This window comes from Manduca sexta, chromosome 4 (genome assembly GCF_014839805.1).
Source record: "Manduca sexta isolate Smith_Timp_Sample1 chromosome 4, JHU_Msex_v1.0, whole genome shotgun sequence".
NCBI lineage: Eukaryota > Metazoa > Arthropoda > Insecta > Lepidoptera > Sphingidae > Manduca > Manduca sexta.
Genome location: NC_051118.1, coordinates 6,270,930 through 6,297,028, shown reverse-complemented (window position 1 = coordinate 6,297,028; position 26,099 = coordinate 6,270,930). Strand labels below are relative to the sequence as shown.

Genomic DNA, 26,099 nt, shown 5'->3' with positions numbered 1-26,099 from the left:
TCACGCGTGAACGGCTGGACCTATTTCACTATTATTATTTTTTTGTTGTGTTTGTTATTGTCAGGAGAAGGTTCTTATGAAAGAAAAATATCAAAAAAATTGTGCGGAAAATTCTAAAATTTGAGAAAACTTAACGAAAATTTTAATTTTATATAACTGTCAATTGTTTGAAATAACTGTCAGCGATTGACAGAATGCGCGCTGCAAATTCATAGTTAAGACGGGACAACGTCTGTCGGATCAGCTAGTATAAAATATAAAGTCAGGGAGTAGTTGGAAAGGTTTCATTAGTTTGTCTATCTTATTTTGTAAATAGAATAAAACAATTTAAATATCAAGAATGACATAATAAGTAAGATTAAATAATAGATGTCCCATTAACATATTGACGTGAGACTCGATATATCAAGCTTAGAATACAATAATAGCTAAAGGCGCCAGTGATGGAATCAAAATATAGTATAGAATATTCTTATTTTTTATGTAAATAACTAGAATTCATAATGTTATATTGGTTTTCGATATGAATAAGTCATTTGAATTCACTGTTAAAGAATGAGGAATCTAATAATTTAAACTGTAATCGATTTTCACAATAGGGCATTTTGTTATGTTCGATTGTAACAATTATTCGAATAGATAAAGAAACACGTAATTGCAAAAATAAGAAAAGAAAGCTGTTTCGTAAAATCAACAATAAAATAAAAAATGTTCCAACAATTCATACTTCAACGATTGCATTGTAAAAGAATGGGTTCGTATTGGGGTAATCGTTACATCTTTTTTTGGCGTGCAATTCATCATGACGTCACAAAGATATTATTACGTCTCGATTTAGTTATTTCACAATTCAGATCTAGCCCTTCCATTGGCTTTCAAAGGCTTATAATATCGCGTTGGTTTTTTATCGAATTTTCATCATGCTTCCTACTTTAGATTTTAAATGATAAAAATAATAGAATAAATAAATAGAATTCGTAAAATCATCTCGCATACTTAATAAAAAACACACATTCATAAAAAATACGTATAAAGAGTAAATTAAACTCAAATGCTATTGTTACTTGATTATTTAAACATATCGCATCCATATTCAAGGATAAACCAGGCAATGGACAGGTCTAGGCGTAACTATTAAAGTAAATTATTTGACAGCTCTCGATGACTCATGATTAACAGCCCATATTGATATCTTGTTACATCGACTGATTCCATTGATGTTAAACGAATACTGTGTTTTTAATATAAACACGTGAATGGTCTGTCGTTTTATTTACGGTTAGCATTTTGCTAGGACTGGCCAGTGACAGAATTTCTATTTATAAAGTTTTTTTTTTTGGTATTATAACCTCTTTAGTGTTGTTTGAATTCAGCCAGCTAGTTAAATTAATCGATTACGATAAAATCGAGTGACAAAATCGATATACATTTTTATTAGCTTACTTAAAATAGAGTACAGCATAGAGATAGAAAGTTAGAGATCTGCTCCATTATAATCTAAAGTTGTATAAGGTATCGACTATACAGAACAATCGAAGTAAATTGTGCGTAAACATATTAGATAAGAGCCGTTTTCAATACGTACATAAGTATATCTCAATACATTTGCTGTTTCATGTTTTCCTATCTTCATAAGGTCAAGGCTCTTGGTGTGAGGAAATGTCTGAGTCACGTGTTTCGATTTTATTAATGGACGATGGATGATGCGATTTAAGCAGATTTTGATTGCAAAAAGAGGCCCGTTATCACATATTTTTAGTTTAATCAATTTATTTTAAATCCCACTGAATTTTTCTATTTCATCTTTTCTTTTTATCTATATCTTAATACGCGAATAATGTACCTTGTACCCCTTCTTGAGAAGTGTGAGATTTGGCATAATTAAAGTTCGTATAGAAGTGCAGAAGAACCTTAATAACGTTTAAAATTATAAAATATGAATTGCTTAAATTTCGAGCACTGGGAGTCCACTAGTCTTAATAATTATGTTATTTCAGATATTAAAGATATTATAAACGATTGTAAGTACCTAAAAATATTATTATTTATTTTGTCTGAATTAATTTCACTTATTCACGAACTATTGTCATGCAACTCTTTTCTATATACAGCCTACCTCGATGGATTTGCGTTTTATTGCCCGCTTATTTTGCCAGCCAGTAACAAAACCTGTTTTGTCAGATCTATGGGTTATCCGATACATGTGATTCAGACCGATTCTCACACAAAACAATTCTATAAGCACCATCCGTCCCATTAATATTGCAGGTGTTGCTAATTTATACAAATCGATTCTACATTTTCTTGTCAATAAATAACAATTCAGGTTTTATCGATAAATATATTATGTACTTTTCTTCATTATACAAAATTTCCATATGGTAATGGGGCAATAAAACGTAATCAATCTAATGTTACGACCTAAACGGAGATGATTGTAATATGGCGATATTAAAATAAAATATTAATAATTGTTTTCCATGTGATAATTAAAGATGTGGTATTATTTTATGTTTTATTTAATCGCAATATTTTAATGACAACTAAAAGTCGTGCGGGTTTCGCTTTTAGTTTACTAAGCTAGTCGAGTGCGGGGAGTTTCTTTTCTAATTTAATTATAAATAATAATTATATTTTATACCTTTATCATAAAATTACCTATATTGTGATTAATTATTAAGGGTATGTAGCATTTAGTAATAAGAATTAAATTTTGGGCTGGAACCGATAGCTTAAATTAAATTGTGTAAACTTATTTTCTTGATGTGGCGGTATTATTTTTTAAGGCACAGCAATGTGAATATTATGTACCTGGTGTAAGGACTATTAAGTGAAGTGAAGTCCAACGTGTGTAAACCTGTACCTAACTAAGTAGGTACAAAATATCTATGGTCCCATAAAAAAGATACATTATGCACCATAACGGAATATCTGCATGCTAACGAAAACAATGATTTACATAAAATATTAACAAATAATTATATTTTTATGTTTTAATTTATAGAATTTATTGCTTTATGACCAGCTACTAATAAAGTCAGATATCTTAATTAATTTTTATATCGATTCTGCACGAATCGATAAAGGTATAAAATAAAATTTCCTTTGTCAGACCGCGACGCCAAGTATTATAAAAAAGAAACATTTCATAATATGGCGGCAATTTGTAAAAACATTAATTTAGCATAAAATAATTTGTTTTCGCGTATTACGTTTGAAATATGGCAAACGAAGCTGTTTTAAAATATTTAGAAGACACAAATCGGCCATATTCGTGTGCCGACGTTACGGCGAACTTACGAGGAGCGTATTCGAAGGGCAATGTCCAAAAGGCTTTAGATTATTTAAGCGAGTCTGGTAAAATTAAATGTAAACTGTATGGGAAGCAAAAAGTATACGCTGCTATACAACCTGACGTTGTTGCTGCTGATAACGATGTGGAAGGTAAAAAAAACTTTTGACATTATCATAGAAATATCATAAACAGTTTGGTAATTTGATATTGTGCAAAACTTCCCACTTGTCAATGAAATCGGATATTAGGAATTTTAAATATAGTTATTTATATCTTAGAACATTATATTGTGTTTTAGACTACATAATAGAAACATATCCATCTATTATTTGTGTAAATAATATTCCTTTACAATAAACTGTAACTAATATAAAATTATATTATACTATGGTGCCACCAATTTTTATAGAAGGGTAACATAAATAAATAAGTTATTCCCATGATACGATAGAACATCGAAACTTCTTTTCTTGATGTTATTTATATAAATCTTCATTTTATTTATTATAATTATTTTAAAATATTTAAAACATAAAACGATTTAGTTAGATATATTTATTATGTTTCCAGATTACGATACCCAAATAAAAAATCTCACCCAAGAGCTATCAGATGTAACAAAAACATTAAAATTATATGAAACAAATCTAAAGAGTTTAACTTCTACACCGACTACCGAAAACGCTAAAACTAAAATAGATCTAATAAAGAAAAATCTAGAAGCACTAGAAACTAAACTTGCGATATTGCGAAATTCTACAGAGGTCATGAGTGCAGAGGAAAAAAAAACTATTTTGGAAGAACATGAAAAACTTGTTAAAGAATATAGGTGATTACCTACTCATACATTTATTTATATGGACGAGGTAAATAAAGATGCTGGGGTGAATAGAGACAAAATATAAGCTTAAGGTCTTATTCCGCCTACAGAGGTATATCCGTCTTATTGCAGTTACGGGCTATCTAATCGTAGAAGAGTTTTGATTATCGTATGGGTAAAATAGTTAAAAATACCCTTTCTACCTCTACAATTCTCAAAGCTGTCCTTCGATTAGATCGCCCGTAATCGCAAAAAGACGGATTTGCCACCGTAGACGGAATAGGGCCTCCTGACCTTACTAGGAATTTTATTTAGCAATAATCAAGCTTTAGCACTTTAGATTGTTTATCTTTTAATAAAATAAATTCAAAAATAACAATGCAACCTTGGAATTCAACTCTATTGTTTGCCTCCGAACAGAAAACGCAAGCGAATCTCATGTGAAATGCTGGAGGCAGTGCTAGAAGGCTATCCGAAGTCCAAGAAGACTTTAATAGAAGAGCTGTGCATAGAAACTGACGAAATGGTTGAATTCAAACTAATGGACAGCGCGTGATTATAACGAAATGAATTAATTTATGTAATACACGATTATTTTTTTACCCATGAGTCTTTATTTATCATTAAATTATCCCATTTTACGTAGACTACTTACAGTTTATTTTTCTAATAATTCCTCAGTAAGGTAAAAATTTGATCTAGGCTTGGCATAAATGCGACTAGTGTTGTGTTCCGGTTTGAAGGATATTGTAGCCAGTGTAACCACTGGACATACTGAGACTTAACATCTCATGTCTTAGGATGGCGAGCGCAGTGGAATACCAAACAATACTTTATATCAAGGTGTTGGTGTTTCTTGTTTATGGGCAGTCATATCGCTTACCATCAGGCGAACGGCAAACTCGTCTCGTCATTCAAAGCAATAATAAAAAAATAATTCCCAGTATCAAAATGGTCAAAATCAGTGTAGAGTATAAATGTATACATCGTCATCTAATTTGGTCGTTCCGCAAAACAAATGTGTTCAAAACTGTTTTATCTCGAAACTATTTCACATTGTAAAAAGCGCGGCAACTTGAATTATATATGGCGACTTAATTGTGTAATTTCGCCACTTTAATGATGATGTCAAATACGTAACGATTAATTTTAAATAATATGGTGATAATAGTCAAGATAAAAGAATTATATATTCATGTCCCTTCATTTGTCTAATGTAACATAAGTAGAATGGAATTAAGACGATTATTAACGTCACCATATTCTGTTTCCGTCCATTAATATTTCTCCGAATTAATTAACTATTCTAAAATGGCCGACACAGACCCATTTAAATAAATGGTCCAATTTTTATTTAAAACGTGTTTAGTTTTCTGTAACTGCTTCAGTGGCGTAGTTGTACTGCATGCGCGATACAGCAGAGCTCGGAGATCCAAGTTCGAATCCCATGTCGGGCGAAGTGATATTTGGGTTTTTCCACTCAGTCTGGAATTTGTGCCCGATATGGCGATAGGCTCGGCCCCTATCACATCATGGGACGGAACACATTTAGCGAACAATTGATGCTCTGGTTGCGCCTCTGCATACCCTTTCGGGGATAAATGCGTGCTGGTATTTTTAGTTTCCTGTAGCCTGTATTTAAAATTGTTACTCAGATTTAATTTATGAGATGTGACTCAGTATAAAGTCAATTTTAGAAACTCCAAAGTGTATAAGAATTGTTATGAAGATAAATTATGACTTTTTGACTTTCGATGATCTCTATTTTTTATTACAAAATTTAATGTCTTTCAACTTCGCAAAATCTACACAGGTGGCCGAAACTAAATCATTTGAGTCATAGGTTTAGCAGATTTAATAAAAAAAACGATTGATGTATTTGGTTAATTAAAATGATATAATATTGCGTAATTTTTGTCAATAAAACCTCAAGGAATTCACATCGAAACCTCGATTCCTACAGATGTTCAATTTCCCGCCAAAACGTATTATCATAAGCAACTTATTAAATATAGACAATTTATACCCACTTTTTAATCCGTTCGTCTGTGATGAAATCGAAGGTTATTTCTAAAGCGTTCATTGGCACGTATGTGATGTACATGGCAACAATTTAACTATCCATAAAGTCTTAATTATTTAAGATTCTCAAAGTTCAGATCGCATATACTAAAAGTGTTTTTTAATTTTCTTTACGCAGTTAGTTCGCTTTTATTCCGAGACCATACTTGATTAACAAGTGGCTAATTTATTCATAATAGTGGCAATAAGACGCGCTGTCTAAATACGTATGAGGCAAGTCTCATAGTTAAATATTAATATGTTTTATCTTCCATGGTTTATTTAAACAAGAAAATAGTGTAAGTATTGTGAAAATTAAAAAAATTCTAGAATTGGTTTCGTAAAATATGGCCATAGACCCACCCGTAATTGCATAGGGTAGGTAACAATCAGTTACTAGTATTTTTGTGTACATTATGGCGATTACGTTATGGCAATATTTATGGTTTATTTTTTTTATGACAAATACAATTTAGGAACTTCAATGCCTCTTGAAATAGCTGTTACATTTACTGGCAGTTATTAACGCGGTTCTTAAGAGTAATTAAAATATTTACGACATTCGAAATTCGATTATAAAAAAAAATGTCTGTGATTAAACTCACCCTCGATATAATGATGCCGGCGATGGATATGCGTATTCTGGGCCCCTTCAGCAGCTTGTAACGCAAATCGACACCGTTCCAAAACGAAACGAAATATCGCTTGATTTGAACGTTGTCGCCACCGTGTAACCTAAAAATTAACGAATCGATACAAGATTAGGTAAATACTTTGTGAAATTTTAGCGATTTGCACCGATCTCGCCGCTTCAAGGCCACGGTGACAAACAGTATTTTTTTAGCGACCGCAGATGGTAGTGGCTTTCTACACTGACTAACAGAATCGAAAGGGTTACGTTTGGCTAATAGATAATAGCTGTTTGCAATAGTTGTATTCATTGGTAGTGATGTTTTTAGTTACGATTAGTCGATTGGGTGTTGAGAAATTACTAAGGCTTCATAAACAATTGTTTTGCTTAACTATTCTTTGGGACTTTTGCTGAGCATTACGTTTGAAAAAACCTTGTTCTGTCTATAAATAATACAGGCATGAAGTAAATTCTTTTTATAATAAAAGACAAGGTGAGTTTTCATGGTGGACAAACACCATCGCCCATGAGCTCTTATAATGCCCTCTTCAAAGTTAATTTTAGACTAACTATACAGCAATATATTGCGCAAGAACTTGCAGATGCGTTTACATTAGCGATTTGATACGCAAAATCCTTTAAAATTTGCTAAGTCATCTGCAAGTTTTCTTCCCAATCTAAACCTTTAAAAAACAGAAAGTGATGGAGGAATATGCTTTCTACTTACCTGTAGCCGTCATAGTCGACAATGACTAGAATTTCGGGGTATATCACATAGGGTGCCTCCCTTTTCCGCCTCGTGTGCGTCTCAGTAGAACGTTTCTTCCTAAACCTCTTGCCCAAGTGGTCTGGCTCCATGAATGCTGCAATAAAAAAGATAAACAAACGTTACCAACTTCCTTGATATAAATTAAAAAGTAATAAATTCAATTTGCCAACTTAATACCAACTTTATTAGTGGAAAGGAAGCGCATAAATGTTTATTTAATTTTCAATTAAATATTCAGATTTGAGACAGCACTGAATGTTAATATTTATTTTAATTTTAAGATATAATTAATAGTCTTTGGTTAGAGCGTTAGGTCATCAAAGATAAAAATAGGAACAAAAATTATATATAGACAATTTGGTATTTTATTCTGAATCTAGTTTTTTAGTTTAGTTTTAAAAGTTATGTACCATAGACTAATAATGTTTTGTACACGTACGTACTACGTAAGACTATATACGTGATCAATAGACAAATCTACATTCATAGATGGAAGAGGTTTTTTATTTTTTTAACAAGACTTCATTTAAAATGCAAATTAAATGCGAATGGATATCGCACAAGCTTTAAATATCGTGCATGAAGTATATCCAATAAATTAAGAGACTAGTTATTTATTAGCTCATGTGGTCTGTGTTTTTAGTTTTTATTTTAAAGTTTGCCGCACACTAGAGAAGTATCTCGTAGGGCCTCTTATTATTAACCTACAACTTATGTCGTATAGGTTATTCAAATAAAAGTACGCGAAACCTATATAATATTATCTGCTTAATACGTGAAGAAAGAACTTTGTACCTCTTTTCAAACATATTTTGCCAATGGCAGTGTAAGATTGGACATAATTAAAATCCATAATATTATAAAGGAGTACAGGAAAGTAACATTTATTTGGATATGCGTTACAAATATGTAAATTCGATAGTCGAATTCCGACCACTGGACGACCACTTGTTCGTTCATATATTCATAATAGTAATGAATTAATAAGTGAAAGACGCCAAGCGATCATTTTTTCGTTGCGTCTGCCATTTCGATATTAATTTTACAAATAGAAAATTATTGATGAAATTATGAAATATGGAAAATTATTTAGCTTATAAACGGGATATGCATACGTGTCTATCTATTTTTTTTTCATATCGAATTCAAATCAAATTAATGATTGCATGACAAAATGCGAACTGCGAAGCATCATGGCTGCCCACTACAGAAGATCTGGAAGTGACAAGTCATGAGGAAATTTCAACAGTCTAAATGTTGTAAATATACTTACTAATTTAAATCCTGTTTGCAGTAATGGCTGTGTATAAGTAGTATACTTCTGTCCAGCCTTAATGCAAAATAAGGTCATACACAGTGGCAACAAAAGACCGTTTTAATTGGATAATCGAATGAAATATTTATGATCTCATATAATTCATAATTAAAATAAATTTATTTGTCTATGTTTGATAGATTTGAACTTCGCACGAGATGAGCATATGCACTGAATTGCATAAGATTTAAAAAACAAATTAATGACTATATCTTCGGAATTTAAATTTGTAACCTTTCGACTCAATTCTATATTTAAAATTCTAAAATAATATCAGTCATTGTTTTTTTCTATTTTTCGAATACAAGTTTCATTTAAGAACAGTCATTTTGGAATATTTACTTACTAATAAAGTTATCACAGTGCAATACTGTAGTAGTATTAAGAAAAAAATGCAATTATAAAAATCTCGAAATGGTTTCGACCAGGGATGTGTTTTGGTGAATGAAGTATATTTTGTAAAGTCGTTATGGAATTAGTTGTTAATTAGTTTGAATCTCCGAGCGTCAAGGCGCGAAAGCACCAATCATTATCATAAATACGAGCCTATAATAGATTTTTTTATAGTTTATATGACAGTTTGACATGATTTAGCCCGCGCGACTGTCGCTTGCCGACAGTGCGCAGGTTTTCCCAAATGGCGATTATTATTCGCAGAACATCACGAGTTTTTTTTTAATAATGATGAATATAAAATAATGGATGACGTAAGAATGTGGTTTGACCTTACGACCCCGTCATCGAGACGCAATATCGCTGGTTGGTGACACGTCGGTCGAGTTCGGGTTGGCCGAAAGCCGAAATGCGAGGTGATGTGAACAGCACGAACTTTTGCTAATCACAGCCTAAATTATGAATTCATTACAATATATTTTGTTACTATTCAATGTAGATAGTTAAAAATAAACAAATAGGATCTGCATGTTTTTAGATATAATAATAATAATAATAATATCAGCCCTGTATTATATACTTGCCCACTGCTGAGCACGGGCCTCCTCTACTACTGAGAGGGATTAGGTCTTAGTCCACCACACTGGCCTAGTGCGGATTGGTGGACTTCACACACCTTCGAAATTCCTATAGAGAATTTCTCGGATGTGCAGGTTTCCTCACGATGTTTTCCTTCACCGTTAAAGCGAACGATAAATTCACAAATAATACACACATGATTTTTTAGAAAAGTCAGAGGTGTGTGCCCTTGGGATTTGAACCTGCGGACATTCGTCTTGGCAGACCGTTCCACACGCAACTAGGCTATCGCCGGTTTAGATATAATATGAAACAAATATTTTTGTACGAGATTTGAATGTCAATATAATTTAAATAGACATACTTTTGTTATATTTCTATTTATTTTGAAAGATACTTTTTACATTTATATATAACTTAAAAACATCAATGCATATAAAAATTCCTCTGATGGCGAAGCTCAATATAATTATTATTATAAGCAGTGGCGGTCCTAAACGACGCGAAGTCCCAGGCGAAAGCAAAAAGAAACAGACGCGAGGCCCCGGACAGAGTATAAAAACGTTCCCCTGTTTTAACAGTTTCGTCGGTAAGGACGTAAAAATAAGGTCCTCCGAGGTACCGCGCGAGGCCTCGGCCGGTTGCCCGGTTCGCCTCCCCCAAAGGCCACCTCTGAATATAAATACTTACATTCTGAGAGATACCAATGTTGATAATAAGATATTCAAAAGGATTAGCAGTTTTATTATAGTCTTACAGTTTCCAACACTGTTGCACTAAAACCTTATTAATAAAATATGTTACGACGATGAGCCAACATTTTATCTTTGCTGCAATAAATTTGATAACATTACGTTACACAGCATACTCGTAAGAATGCATAACTAATTGCATTTAACAATAACCGTAGTTTATTTACTAATGGAGGAAGGGAAGGAAGTTGTGCTCCCCATTATTTATAGCGTGCATATAATTATACATATTTCAGATGAAAAAAGCGTTTTCATTATTTACAATCGCAATAGTTATTATATAGGATTTTTGGCGGTAAAATAGATTGTAAGTATCGTACTTTATTTCTTGATTTTTTATTTATTATTAGTAAATACAAATGCTGCTAACAGGAAAGTATTTTTTCTGTGAAAGATTTTAGATTTAAGATAAAAATGTTATGAGTTAAAACTTAGTAATAAACTAACTGGTTTTTGTATACACATAACAGGTTTTGTCGACTATTATTTCATTCAAGTATCAAAACGATCGAGTCAGTTCTAATACCTCATGTGAACCTTATTTTGGTTCTTATTGCATAGACATGTGTCTGTGGTAAAGTTACTACTTACTACTATTACGACACCCAAGGTATTGAGAGCACATTGCTGCCAGATATTACATAAACCCTCAATAAATTCTTAGATGCAATGCATTCTTCACAGGCCCTGTTTAATCTACTTGAATCATGCCAGTTTCATTCAAGTTATATATCGAGGTTAAATACTTTTTGCAACCGTAACGTATTATAGAAAGAGTGTTCGAATTTCGAAATATGAATTTACCATTCGAACATTGATTAAAGAGTCTGTTTTGGAAACGTTCGAAGTTTAAATTACTAGTAAATAATAATGGAACGTCACTAAACTTGACGCTACAAGGAGCTAACACCATTATGTTTATATTTTTCCAAAATAGTTTAACATATAAATATTAATACGGCAATTTTCGCATATTTAAGAACTCTACAAACAAGTGTTGATTTAATTATTTAAATTGGTATATCATTGGATGTCACTGGATACAATTTGAATGCTAAAAATCGTTATGAATTTGGATATTTGTAAAACAAGAAGCGAACTGACCACAGTTGATTTACATTCTTTTATTTTTGCACTATGATAAAAATTTATGAGTGCATTCCTTACTTTCTGTATTTTTATGTGAAAATTATTGAAATTAATATGCATGCATTTCACAAATACTAGCTGATGACATTTACAATGTTATGCTACCAAGTAAACAAATATGTTTATTTATGGTTTAAATGCCAAAATAAAAATACACACACATCACATCTCGCAGTTATCCCCAAAGGGATATGCAGAAACGCAATCAGGGCACCCACTTTTCGCTAAGTGTGTTACGTCCCATGATGTGATAGGGGGCAAGCCTATCGCCATATCGGGCACATTATGCCTGACCTGGGATTCGAACCTAGGACCACAAAGCGGTGTACCGCGCGTGCAGTACAAGTATGCCACTAAGGCAGTCTATCTAATAACACACTATTTGCTACATTAGTTACCTATATTACATTTGTAAGACACCTAGAAACAGTTCAAAGACGTCTAATATTTTATTCGTCTTTTGTAGAAGTAAATCGTTCGCAAAGCCTTTAATACAGTCAAAATATGTAGTCTTTTATCTCGAAAAGACTCTTCCAAACGGGCGAGCTAAGCTAGTTTTGAACGCTATATAAAGTTAAGTAAACCCTAACCTCCATGGATCTTTTGTGTCTCCTTTGTTTTGTCTATGAACAGTACTTACACAAACAATATTCCTCACAAAAATCACTTTAAAAAACAACCAACAATCAAAACAGACAAACAGGCGTCGTCTAATTATTTTTCATCACCGTCTAGTTGTAAATAACACACGACATTTTTTGATAACCTGTTCGGGTGGACATTTTACATAAATTTAAAATGTGCTTTTCCCGTGGATGTGGCATGCGTGACTTCGTTTCCTTTAAGTCACGTGTTTTAGTTGATATGTCACTTGTGTGATAGCTATTTGCATATTTATGAAGGTAAGTTGTACAACCTCCCTCTCTATGAGGCCCACATATCTGTAGGTACCGTACTATGGGGCTATTAAAGCCCTCCCGCGTGAAACACAAATGGTCTTGCGCATTCATTTCATAAATTTACGACGCACAACTACGGGCGGGGATTTACAAATATTTACGAATAATTGCTTTAAAAAACAATCTTATGTGTCTTTGAAAATTGTAAACTAACGAAATGTTCTTTATTAAATTGTGTTAATTGCAAATTATTATTATGACTACTTCAAGAGGAGTTGCAAGGAGTCAATAATTTTAATGGCATGAGACAATATTTACAATAAAAAAAAATTACACAACCAAAATCTTTTTTTTCTCAATATATTATAAGTCTAAAATATAGCTTTTAAAAATACGATAAGCGAGCAATTTTGCTGGAAGCGCCGTCTCAATGCTACGAAACAGTATTGTGTTCCGGTTTGAGTGATATGCAGCCCGTGGTACTAATTTATAAAGTTAATATATACATGTGATATGATTTTTAATTTGATATCTCAGGACTCACGCACAATGGCCAGTAATTTCAAGTAATTTAATTGATGTTTGCTGTAAACTCCTCTTTACTATTCGTCGAAATTGTTTGGTCTCGTCACAGAAAAAAATACGATTGATAATGCACCAAACTTTGATAAAAAAAATACTCATGCACTAATTCTAATTGAGATTCAGCATGAGTTTAAAGCAAAAACAAATAAGAACCATCTCGATGATCATAGTTATCAGTCCGGAATTTTAACAGCTGCTTAATTATCACATTGACGTCAATTATGTGCCAGACTTTGGCTATTAATAAAATAAATCTTGGCGCATTTGGCGCAGTACATTATTCTCCATAGTAACTGTATTTACCGGGTCATTTTGATATTGAGTTAATAAATGAAACAATATACTTATCTTCATGGAACCCACACAATGTTAGCAATAGACAAATATGAAGTTTCATTTAGTAACGCAATGACAAAATGAATGTGAGGGATTCGAAGATTTCAAATTCGAATGACAGTTCTACAAATGAATGTAAGTAGAGCGTCAATTATCGAAAATCGATTAATCGAAGAGCTGGTTCTCACTTTTACATGTTTAGGTACGGCCTTGCTATGATTTGAAGCTCAAGATGAAAACGATGAGTATCAAATAACTGACGTGAAAAAAATGCATAACTTAGCCGCGGGCAAGTCAAATCGTAATTAAGGATTTCTTAAAGGTTAGTTATAGGCATATTGCACATAACATTTTTAAACATTGGTTTGTTCCTTAAGCTATCTGCACTCTATTTCCTAGTTACCACTGACAAACGACATTCATATTAATGTATGTTTTATGGGTATATTGGTACATACATAAAAGTATGCAGTTTGATTATACGAATAAACCACTTTTATTTACACGAAAAATGCTTTCAAATTAAGTCGACTGTTATAGAGACTTTAATTTACATACTTTTGAAATTATGTAAACGTCACATCTCTATATTTTTTTGTTTATAAAGTTAATTAATTTTTCTAGTCATTCAATCTTAGAACCTATGAGGCACTGACACATTATATTGCTCATCTTCGACCGGCGTCAACATATACCAATTATCAACATGACGGCCACGGAGACCGGTATATTAACATAATCGATTGTGTCGATTATTTATCATATTCGATTAATCGGATGCAGCACGTGACGTCTGCAGTGATGGACAGACTACACGTGAATGCATATAAACATTGCCTTATCGATTTCAATCTATGATTTTTTATTTTTTATAATTATGTCGTAATGGCGACACGATTACGTGTTTATTTGTTGATTTTTAATTAGTGTTATTATGAAATTGTATTATTTCGATTAAGGTCAAAAGGATATACTTAATGGATTTATAATTTTAATAATATTATGAAAGACCAATCTATGCTGTAGGTAAATAAGAATTTTAGGATGCGTTTTCGAACATTAATAAAAACAATTTTATGGGTACTTCGGTGTCTGGCGAATATTTATTTCGACGAAAATAGATTTTAGGGGCTCTTTATTGTCTGAAAAAGATTTATTTTGACATAGTCCAAAAGGATGACAGTACAATGCAGCATAGTTTCGTATAGACTATAGATTATAGAAGATAAGTATTATTGGTCAACTTTTTGTATGTATTTCCATTGTCGTTTAGATCCCTCCACGAGCAAACAGCCTTGAGCAATTTATTCCATGTATGGCGGCGCGCGACTTACTCGTGGAAATATGAAAAGATTTACGAATAATTTCCCTAAAAAATCAATTTGAGTTATTTTTGAAAATTCAAGCTACGAAAATATTCTTCAATAAATTATTTATCTAAGAGCGTTGGTTGAAAATAAAATCATGTCAACTCTAAGAGACGCACGGAATCAACAATACTCACAATATAAAAAATTTGAAACAACCAAAATAAAGATAACATATAGCAGAATTATAGTATTTAATTTTTTAATGTATATGTATTATATATTTTTTTATTAGTTTCACAAATCTATTTGTACACGGTATACAGAGTTTTCAAGACAAAAAATATTACATTATGTTCATTGACAAAAGTGAACAACGAACAAAATAGCGAATAGATAGCCTTTAACAATAAGGTTAGGGCGCCATTTTGAGATAGGACCCTCAGTTTATTACATGCAGATTGTCCAAAAAGGTACAAGAAATATTTTACAAAAGACGACAAAATTTTAAATCTAATTGTTTTTGTATTATTTATAAAACACTACATCAAATTTCGTGTATAAAATCTTTTCTTGTACCTTTTGTATCAAGTTTGAACTAATCTTTTAATAGCATTGATATTTAAGATTATATACATAATAAAAGAATGTCATCTAAGTAAAAAAACAATGCATTCGTGTTGTAGAAATTAGCGACTTATAAAACTTGTTTTCTTTTATTAACTATTTTATTACTACTACCATTAAATTAATATGGACCTCGTAAATATAAAATAGAAATTTTAACATGATTCGATATTTAAAAACTTTATTAAAGTAACCTTGCCAGTATTAGATCAAAGACTAAACTTTATGGTCATTTTTTTTTTGTTTTAATTATATTAGTTTATTTAGTTTTTGGTTATCTCTACCGTAATAACATGGCGACTTTATATTTCGTCCTTGTTTTATATTTCAAACCTATATCATGTTACAGATGATTAAATTTTAAATATTTGTATCAATAACAATTTTATAACTGCATTTGTTTTTTTGTTTTACCTAACTAATTATCATATTAACCTTATAAACAAAAAATAATGTCTCTTTATTCACAATTATATAAACTTTTCATTTGTTTTGTAATTAGCGTTGGTTTTCAAATGTCAACGTCGTAATGATTTTAGAATCAATAAATTAGTTGAAATGAAATTAATGCCGTAAGGCGCCATTTTCACTACTTGCATTATATCAATAAATAAACTAAATAATGTAGAATTGATTAATAATTAATATAAATTATTTTATGTCTTTTATTTTAATTTGTCGCGACGTACGCCTTCTGAATTTAAAAATAATACTATAATTCTTTTCAAAAATATATCAATACATTAGATAAGCGATAGACCGAAGTCTAACTCCGCTTGTTAGTAGAAATCTGACAAAACCTCGACACCAACAATACATTAATACAATACTTTTATACGCAAATAAACATTCTATAACATATTAGCACTTACTCATCAACCACACCTTCATAAACTCAGATGAAAACAAATAAATAATCCATTAGACAATCATCTTTGCCGCAAACATGTTTCAATTAATCATTAACATGTTTGTACGTGTTAATTGATTTATATATTATAATAAACAGCTTGAAAACACGTTGGATGACGGTAAAAATACACAGTGCATGCCATAATTAGTTCCTGTATATGAAAATTATTGTCGAGGAAATTACGCTGGTTGCCGTTTAGACGGTCTTGTAAATATTTGATAATGTTTTTAATTTTAACGTTGTATTTGCATAAGTTTATTAATCTTGTATAAGGAATTACTGTGTAATTATTTACAGTAATGAGATATTTATACAATATGTGCTGCAAAATCCGATGGTAACTGATATCAAACAAAGATTTTGTAATCCTAAGGCATTTTAAACATTTTGATATTATGCTACTGAATGAAATCACATACAGTAAAACTTCGATAAGCGGGCCCTGGATAAGTCAGAATCCTCCGTTACTTATAAGTACATTGAGATCCTGACAGTTTCAAAACTTACTAATTGAAATTTGGCTTCTTGGATTTTTTCGATATCTCTACATGTTATAAAACAAACTCCCCTTTTTCTATCTGTCTGTGTGTTATTTAATGTAATTCGATATAGAGATAGGTTAATACCCTGGGAAGGATATAGGCTGCTATCTATCCCGGCAAAATATATAGCGGGACTTTTATCCCGGAAAACTCCTTCACGCGGCCAAAGCGGCGAGCAAAAGCTAGTTTACTTCCAAAGTTGAGATTCTATAGCTCAAATTACCTGCAATTACAGTAGCAATTTTCCACCCATTTCGCATGCATCTGAGACCTAAAACATAAGTTTGTGTAAGAACTCACCGTAGTCACTCAAGTGGTCGATCTGCGCCGGATCCCGCTTGATGATGACGTGGTGAGCGCCGTTCAGCGCCCGCTGGAGTCTCTGCTGCTCTTCTCGCTTTCTCTTTACTGGAATTTCATAAAGCGCGATGAGATAGAAGATAGTGATACTTACCAAATTATCAAATATAGTAAATGTTATAATACATAGAAAAAATTAAGCTATATACATTAGGAACCAGAAAAGGTGTTGATAGAGGCACGAGTCGTGAGCACACTCGTAATTGGTCAATTTAACGTCCAACTCGCCAATGTTTCGCGTGATTGGTTCCTAAACCGATGCTCGTTGTCTATTGGCTTACATATGCCACGTGGCTACTTTACACTAGCGTTCAATTCGTATATACGCTCAATCGCCCCCACAATTACTCATCTGTGTTCATAACGTATGCCGTTTACAACAAAGGATTCCTGTATAGGGTTGAATAGTTTTTAATGCACGTCAGTTTTTTTATTGCTTTGAATGACGAGACATGCTTGCCGTTAACCTGATGGTAAGTGTTACGACCACCCATAACCAGTAGACACCATCCAACACCTTGAATTACAAAGTGTTGTTTGGTTCCACTGCACTCGCCATCCTGAGACATGAGATGTTAAGTCTTATATGTCCAGTAGTTACACTGGCTGATGCATGTCAGTTACTGGGTAAAACAAAGACACACTTAAAATCACTTAAGTTTTCACTTCTATTTGTTTTCAGCCTGTCTCCGTCCAAACCGCCATCTTTAGGCAACTTGACGTGCACCTACTATCTTCTATCTCTGCACCACCTCAGATTGACTGAGTTGAGTCCCCCTTTACATGTTTTGTATGAAGTGCCATAAATAAATAAATACTTACATATCGGCAGGCCGGTGTCGATGGAAACCATGTCAGCCATGCTGGACGGGTCCATGAACATTTCGTCGTCCTGCACCGCAGCCGTCATCGAGTCCGGTATCGGACGGATCACCAGGTCGTGACCGATTGAACCTTCCTGCAACAACATATGGTTCAATATGCAGAAGCAAAGGGGATAAGAAAGAACCATGGCTACTAAACAGCAGAGGAGAGAAGAAAGAAACATGCCTACATCTTGAATACCTCTAAGAGATTGTATCTGGCTGTGAAACGAGAGTTCACGATTGCTATTTCCTAAATAATTGTAATTTTCAAATAACACAAAAGCGATAATTTGTTTATGACTTTTTAGAGACTTTCCCGCCCTCACACCAACTACAAGTCCTGTAAGCCAAAATCAACAATGGCAAGCTTTTTATGACACCGAGCGGTGAAGCTCGGCGAGTCTCAGGGAAAACTAATTGGTCTTAATCCCGCAACGAAATTAGTCAAATAGAATGATAGGGAAGAGTGGCAAATATTAATTTTCCACTTTCCTCTATAGCAAAGCAGTTTTTTTTAATGTCGAATAGCCTCGAGAATATGAGTTTAAATTGCGCATATAGGGCAAGAATAAATTACCTATCTTTGTAAATCCCGGACTCTCATATGTGGTGGTCTATCACCGTATACTCAACATAGGGTATATACATCATTTGACATCCGATAGAAAGACCCTATAAAAGTAACCAAAATAGGTATAAACACTCCATAATGTACTTGATAAAATCAGACATTTATTCCGACACCTTAAGCACTTGTAAAATTAATAACAACCATAAAATGTCTATCCAAACGAAACATAGATCTATAAGGCACATTATGACGTAACATAGCGCAACATTGTTGCCGATAAAAGGCACTTTCTGATTTTTACGATGTAATAGTTTACAAAGTTTATTTATTGACATTGCGTGTCTGTTAGATCAACTGCAATACTTCCTATCATATTTTTATATACTAATGAATAGCGAAACGAGCAAACTGCTCGTCTGTTCCTAAACCATACAAACAGTAGCAACACAACCCGAGCTTTGAGTTTTAAAGCTCTGCGCAGTGCTTGTAGTGATAAGGCCGCCCATTGTACACCATAGATTTCGGAAATTATAATAATTTTATTTATTTTATGTTTAAAATTATTATAATAAAGAGAAGTTGTATTGTTTTGTAATGCATTGTATTGCATTGCATTGTATTGTATTGTATTATTGCACCGCCCTCGTCACCCTGAAACATTATGTTAATTCTCACAACACTAAGTAATTACGCTGGCTACAATGTCCTTCAAACCGGAAAACAGTAGTGGAAAACAAGTCTTTTTCTGTATAAGTTGTCAATTCTCAAAACCTGCATGATTATAATCGCTTGATATCAATGTTTCATATTACAAATTATTTGTCGACTCAGCTGAGTCAGTTAATTCAGAGTTTTTAGTATTCTCTATATCACGGTATCATTATAAGGTCACTGGCGTGTCTGTTGTCGGTTCGATAAAACAATTTAAAGACCCATCACTGTTCCCTAACACAGGTGATTGTGGAAGTATATATGGGCGCCGGGAGGGAGGTGCATTTAGGTGCACGTGCACCCCCCTGCCCATGCATGGATTAAAAAATACGTCACTGAATAAATCAGCAATAATGTGAACTATCGACCACAAAGATTTATTTATGACTAGTTGACCCGACAGACAGTTGATGGCCTGTCAACTATGAATATGTAGCGCGCATTCTGTCAAACGCTGAAATTAATTTTTCTTAAATTTTCTCACGTTCCACTCAACTTCCTTATTTTTTTCTTTCATAAGATCCTTCTCCTGACAATAACAAACACACCAAAACAAGTAAGTGAAATCGGTCCAGCCGTTCACGCGTGATGGCGTGACCAATGGAAATAGGGATTCATTTTTATATATATAGATAGATAGAGAATTTTCAAAAACCCGCGCGATTTGAATTTGAATAAAAACCTTTATGATATTATGTAGTGTGGTACGTAAGTGCAGATCCCTAAAACTAATCTTGGCGGCACCCATCATGGACGCATACGCTACACAAAATAATTATTTTTTTAAAATTATCTAAAACATACCCATTTACTGGTATTACTAAGTTCATTTTCCACAAGTCTAATATATCCGTCCTCGTCAAAGGTAATATTGTCAATATCCTAAACAGTAATGCAATTCGTGTCGGTGTACCGTGCCAGTGGAATAAGGACGATTACACAACCGTCAAGAATACACACACACACACAAGGGCGTACACATACACACACACAAACACACGCGTTGTGTTGAGTCCGTATTATCATTAATTAGTGAGTACTGTGTCAATTCGCAATGTATCTGTCGTGTGAATTTTAACGTTGCGCTTTAATATTCTTTCATGGTTTTCTATTGAGCCTTGTCTTGGCACAGGTACAATGTTATACAATGTGAAACGTAATGTCATTTTGGATTTTACTCATTCCAATACGTAAGACTAGGCAGTATGGTTGTAAAACTATAGGCTGTCCTCTAAATACGAAGAAAAAAAATTACTCATTCCATACAGCTTGTCGGCTTGTTATTTAGTGCGAGCTGTGTTACTTGAACCCTTATATAGCCGGATCAATTATTGCTAGAAAATATTCGATTTTTGAATAACTGTCAAGACTCTTATATGTCAACGTTGGTAAGAATTACCAAGCCGTTGCGCATATTTAAACGTGATAGCTTTTAATCAATAATTTCGTATGATTCTTACTGGCAATAATTGATCCATCTAAATGAGGCAAAAAACAAAATTAGTAAAAAAAATTATTTGGAATAGGAGCCGTGGTCCATTCATAAATGTATTATTTAATTAAATTAGTACATAAAATAAATAACACAGTGTAACGGAACGGCATTATTGGCGCCAAACAGTCTGCTGTCTGCCGATAAGAGGCATTGTGGTCACATGTGTTAATTCTAGTATGTATTAACCTTATCCCAATTTGGGGCTTATTGGTAATATTAATAATATTTTCCGTCAAATTGCTTATCGAACCACAGATTTAACTTTTTAGTATCCAAAGACATTAAACAGTATACTTCATTATAGACCAGTCATCAGAACCAAATTTGTGCTCCAAAAGTTATTACCAATTTCTAATAAGTTGAAATGTCGACACGTATGTCCGCAAGTTCAAAGCCACACACCTCTGACTTTTTTAAAATTATGTGTATATTCTTTGTAAATTATCGCTTGCTTTAACGGTGAAGGAAAACATTGTGAAGAAACCTGCATACCTGAGAAGTTCTCTATATGAATTTCGAAGGTATGTGAAGTCTACCAATCCGCACTCGGCCAGCGTGGTGGACTAAGGCCTAATCCCTCTCAGTAGTAGAGGAGGCCCGTGCCCAACAGTGAAACAGTATTTAATACAAGAATGATATTATTATACCATTTAACATCTTCTGTTATTATTGAGGATAAATTTCTAGTTATACCGAAGATAGGTTGTGGGATATTACGATGAAATCAACATCGAATTTATAGGCTAAAAATAATCTCGTTGGTTGGACAGGATTAGGCACGTATCGCATATCGTTAGCCATAAACTGTCCAACAGTTTCGCACGTGACTAGAAGAACTATGATGCTTTTAGAGCTGATGCCTCTCGGGTTTTTTGGCATCTAAAAAAGCTATCTGATGTCACTCTTTCTATAAAAACTTGGATACCTTTTGCATTGGAGGTAAAGTTACGCCCGTATTTGACAAAAAGGCGATATTTTTGTACATAAAAATAACTAAGTGGAACTATTGCAAAGGCAAAATAACTTTATTAAATAGTATAAAATATAAATTAGCAAAAACATTACTACATAACGTTGCCCTTTTTCACTCTAAGACAATTCTACTACTACTCAGATTTTCACCGCTTGCGCATTTTACTGACGGAGTTCACACATTCTGATTGGTGGAACGAACATGTCGCGTCATCGGAAGCCAATGGCGGTGAATTCTCTAATAAACCCGAGTTTTTTTTATATACAAGCTTGACATAGTAACCCCATTGCGACTGATGGTAAGTGAAGTGGGGGGTCCAATAGAATGTTGACTGACGAGAGATGATTACTCCTCGACAGTCGACACAATTATGCCGGCCTGTTGGAACCGAATATACACAGGCTGATTCCGGAACGCGACACACTTATGTGGGTCACTAATTACTATGTTTATAATCCTTACATGGCACATATTTAGTTGAGCAATGAATTTTAGGGTGACATTTATAAACTCTCATGCTATAAAGTTTTATAGGCAGACAAAAGATTCGGATGTTCATTCATATATCAAATCTTTAAATAAGCAATTTATTTGTCGAGTCATTTCAGAAACTAACCTAACCTAATAACATTTTATATTTTCGAACGTTCCTGATCTCCTAGTCCTAAAGATAGATTAATTAGACTTTCGCGTCTTAGTTTTCTTTTAATTGTTTTCTAATATCTAATAAAAACAGTTGTTTTCGGTAATAACAAGTTTTTGTATCGGCGTTCGTATTTCGGTTTAAATGAAAGTTGGTAAAAACTGCTATTAACGTCTCATTTTTATTTGAAGAAATTGTTTATTGATTTTAACTTTAAACTGTTTGTATCAATTTTTTCTGTATTGTAAAGTTGAGCATTTTGAATACGCTCTGGTATTTAGTATTAAAGGACAATGTAGCCAGTAATGAGGATAATGCAACGCTATTTTATCTTAGTAATAAAGCACAAAGGTTGTAAACATATTTAGAAGTAAAGCTTTTGGGATGCTTCAGTCGTAATTACGCATGTATTTGTAAACATGAATCCCTCCTAGCCGAATTTTAAGTTTCTAACTTATTATTATTATAAACACCTATAAAATGACATGTGCAAGAAGTGTAAGACATCTTTTTCAGTAGTAACGTATAGAACATTTTATGAACCATTCTTTAGACGACAAACTTCAATAGATGTTAACACGATATTAAAGCCGATTGTGCTAATTGTCTCAATTTTATCGTGCCACTAGAGAGCTGTTTATAACATATATACACATTATTATGAAAAAAACTTTGAAAGAAGGAAAAATCGTGTACTCAAAATTATATGAGGGCACGTAATGAGCGCAAAGGACTTGTTCAAGAGTACTTTTGAATAACCTTTGCGGTCGCAGGACTACGTAGAAACGTTTTGAATCACCAATCTAAACCAATATATGAAGTTGAAGTCTGTTTATTTGAAAGCGAAAATATCAGGAACTACTAAACCGATTCTGATTTTTTTTCAAAAATAGGAAGCTATATCACTCCTGAGCAGTGGCGAAAGGTAAAGTTTTCCGAAGGGGTACCCGACACAACATATAGGTTCGCATGAACGCGGTCTGCAAATCGCTCTAATGATAATATAAAATAATAATAACAGCCCTGTATTATATACTTGCCCACTGCTGAGCACGGGCCTCCTCTACTACTGAGAGGGATTAGGCCTTAGTCCACCACGCTGGCCTAGTGCGGGTTGGTAGACTTCACACACCTTCGAAATTCCTATAGAAAACTTCTCAGATGTGCAGGTTTCGTCACGATGTTTTCCTTCACCGTTAAATCGAACGATAAATTCACAAAGAATACACACATGATTTTAGAAAAGTCAGAGGTGTGTGCCCTTGGGATTAGAACCTGCGGACATTCGTCTCGGCAGTCCGTTCCACACCCAACTAGGCTATCGCCGCCTATTCGTTCTAATGATAATTAGATTCTACAGAAATTCTAAATAAAGGGAAGCAGGAAGGAATCGGGTTATATGGACCTTTAGCCAAAGTTCCTGAATACTACACGTTTTTATTATCACGGGATAGTATTTATCTCGGATAAAATTGTCCTGGGGGAGTAGCCGCAGGCAGAAGCTAGTGTTTGTATATAAACCTTGCAAATTTCTAAGTAAGATAAGGTAAGGTTTTTGGAAAAATGGACGAAATAAACATGGAGGAAAATGATTTCTATCTTAGGGTTTATGACAACAATTTTATTTTTATTTCTAAGAATTATGATCTTTTAAGGATTGATGTTAGTTTAGATCTGTTAAGGAAACCAAAGGACATTAGCAAAGGTACAACAATGGAAGTTTTAGGGTAAATTAAAAAATATTTTGTCAACCAAGTGCATTATGTATATTATAGTCACCAGCTAATTCAGATTATAATACACTAGCTTTATTCGCTACGTCGCCGGCGTAAAACAGTTTTTCCTGAAGATAAGTAGCCTATATCCTTCCTAGGATTTCAAACTACATCCATACCAAATTTAATCGAAATCCGGTTGGTAGTTCTTGAGTTTATCACATTCAGTCAGATATACGCAGTAGGAGACTTGGTTTTATAATATGTTGAGATAATCAACAAGTGAATTATCGCTTGCTTTAACGGTGAAGAAAAACATTGTGAAGAAACCTGCAAACCTGAGAAATTCTCTAAAAGGAATTTTGAAGGTGTGTGAAGTCTACCAATCCGCACTAGGCCAGCATGATGGACTAAGACCTAATCCATCTTAGTAGTAGACGAGGCCCGTGCCCAGCAGTGGGACAGTATCTAATACAGGGCTGATATTTTAAGGTGTATGAAGTCTACCAATCCGCACTTGGCCAGCATGGTAGACTAAAACCTTATCCCTCTCAGTAGTAGAGGAGGCCCAACAGTAAAGCAGTATATAATACAGGGCTGGTATTATTATATTATGAATCAACAAGTCTACACTAGTATTACTCACCACCATAAGTTTCCCGTGTTTCGGATGCCGCCTGATCAGCAACGCGGCTCCATTCTCTTCGTCCTGATACAAGTCGCCAAGGTCTTCGTCTTCCTGTAGAAACAAACCATTTATGAGAAGAAATATTTCTAGGTCAAATCCAAATCTGAAGAATAAAACCAGCTTTTTTTTAATGAAAATATTCGTTATTCATAAATTATTTTGTGCACCAAATTAGCAAAGGTAAAGACGATATTGTGGTTTCATTTATTAGTCCAACATCAAAATGATCCTGTATTTTGCAGTAACTTTATTTGTTGTAAATAAATAAAAAATACTCAAACTTATTTTAAATAGTAAAATATTTTATACAAACAGACAAGCAAAAACAAACTAGCATAAGCAGGAAACAATGAGCTACGAAGAGGTTCAAAGATATTGCAATTAAATAAAAACGTATGCAACAAAAAACATAATTTAATTGGCTGTTCAGTGATATCACGTGTTATATTTGCAATGTCACCTTACATTTTTTTGAAATTGCAACATCGAATATAAAAAAAAAAAACTATAAATGAGCAATGACGTAAAGTTACTAAATCTTGGACAAGTAAATTTATTTGTTTGAAATTCGAATGCACATGGATTTTGTCATAAAGCGTGACACGTCGTGGGAACGAACTTGTTCGTGAGCTGAATGACCGTTTGAATGTCGGAATATGTATTCATATCATAGATTCTATCAATAATATTATCGTGACGTGTTTCGAGCTATTTTTCTATATCCGGGCAAATGATGCCAAAAATTTAAAAGAATTAAAATTTTAATAGATGCCGCATCCATTAGAAATGAACTATTTATAGCATTACCTCTGAGTAATTGACACATAATATTAAGAATAAAATAATTTTTAAATTGCGAAGCTAAAAAAAGACATCTTGCAATAATGTAGTTACAATACAAAAGCAATGTTGAGTATAATTATTGAGACGATAACCAATCGATTAAGCCGCGCCTTGCCAAAGAGAGAAAAAAAATCAATCGATTTGAATTCAAATTTAGAATCAGCTTCCAAATAGATCACGGACAACACAAATGATGTTGGAAAAAGGGCGCCGTTTCAAGGTTTACTTGACTGTGAGCGTGTTTAATATTTAGTTAAGCGT

General features: G+C 33.3%; 2 protein-coding genes across 4 annotated transcripts in view; one reads left to right on the top strand and one right to left on the bottom strand.

Annotated features, from left to right (window-relative positions):
* The window catches only part of LOC115450848 (A disintegrin and metalloproteinase with thrombospondin motifs 16), a 198,858-nt gene that overhangs the window by 11,786 nt on the left and 160,973 nt on the right, over window positions 1-26,099 (bottom strand). For all 3 annotated transcript variants that reach the window (XM_037440819.1, XM_037440815.1, XM_037440821.1), the window contains exons 4-8: window positions 24,954-25,046; window positions 18,156-18,291; window positions 17,274-17,381; window positions 7,535-7,670; window positions 6,782-6,911 (exon numbers count right to left, since the gene is read on the bottom strand). In XM_037440819.1, coding sequence (XP_037296716.1) covers window positions 6,782-6,911; window positions 7,535-7,670; window positions 17,274-17,381; window positions 18,156-18,291; window positions 24,954-25,046 — 603 coding nt within the window. The remainder of the gene's footprint in view (window positions 1-6,781; window positions 6,912-7,534; window positions 7,671-17,273; window positions 17,382-18,155; window positions 18,292-24,953; window positions 25,047-26,099) is intronic.
* LOC115450849 (homologous-pairing protein 2 homolog) lies at window positions 2,538-4,719 on the top strand. Its single transcript, XM_030178969.1, has 3 exons — window positions 2,538-3,444; window positions 3,866-4,124; window positions 4,536-4,719. Exons 1-3 carry the CDS (start codon window positions 3,222-3,224, stop codon window positions 4,669-4,671), a joined length of 618 nt encoding a protein of 205 aa, XP_030034829.1. The 5' UTR covers window positions 2,538-3,221; the 3' UTR covers window positions 4,672-4,719.

Excerpts from the sequence above, each read along its gene's own strand:
- LOC115450849 (XM_030178969.1), top strand. The coding sequence starts at position 3,222 with ATGGCAAACGAAGCTGTTTTAAAATATTTAGAAGACACAAATCGGCCA. Across the intron at positions 3,445-3,865 it reads TGCTGATAACGATGTGGAAG|ATTACGATACCCAAATAAAA; the intron begins GTAAAAAAAACT and ends TTATGTTTCCAG. Across the intron at positions 4,125-4,535 it reads AAACTTGTTAAAGAATATAG|AAAACGCAAGCGAATCTCAT; the intron begins GTGATTACCTAC and ends GCCTCCGAACAG.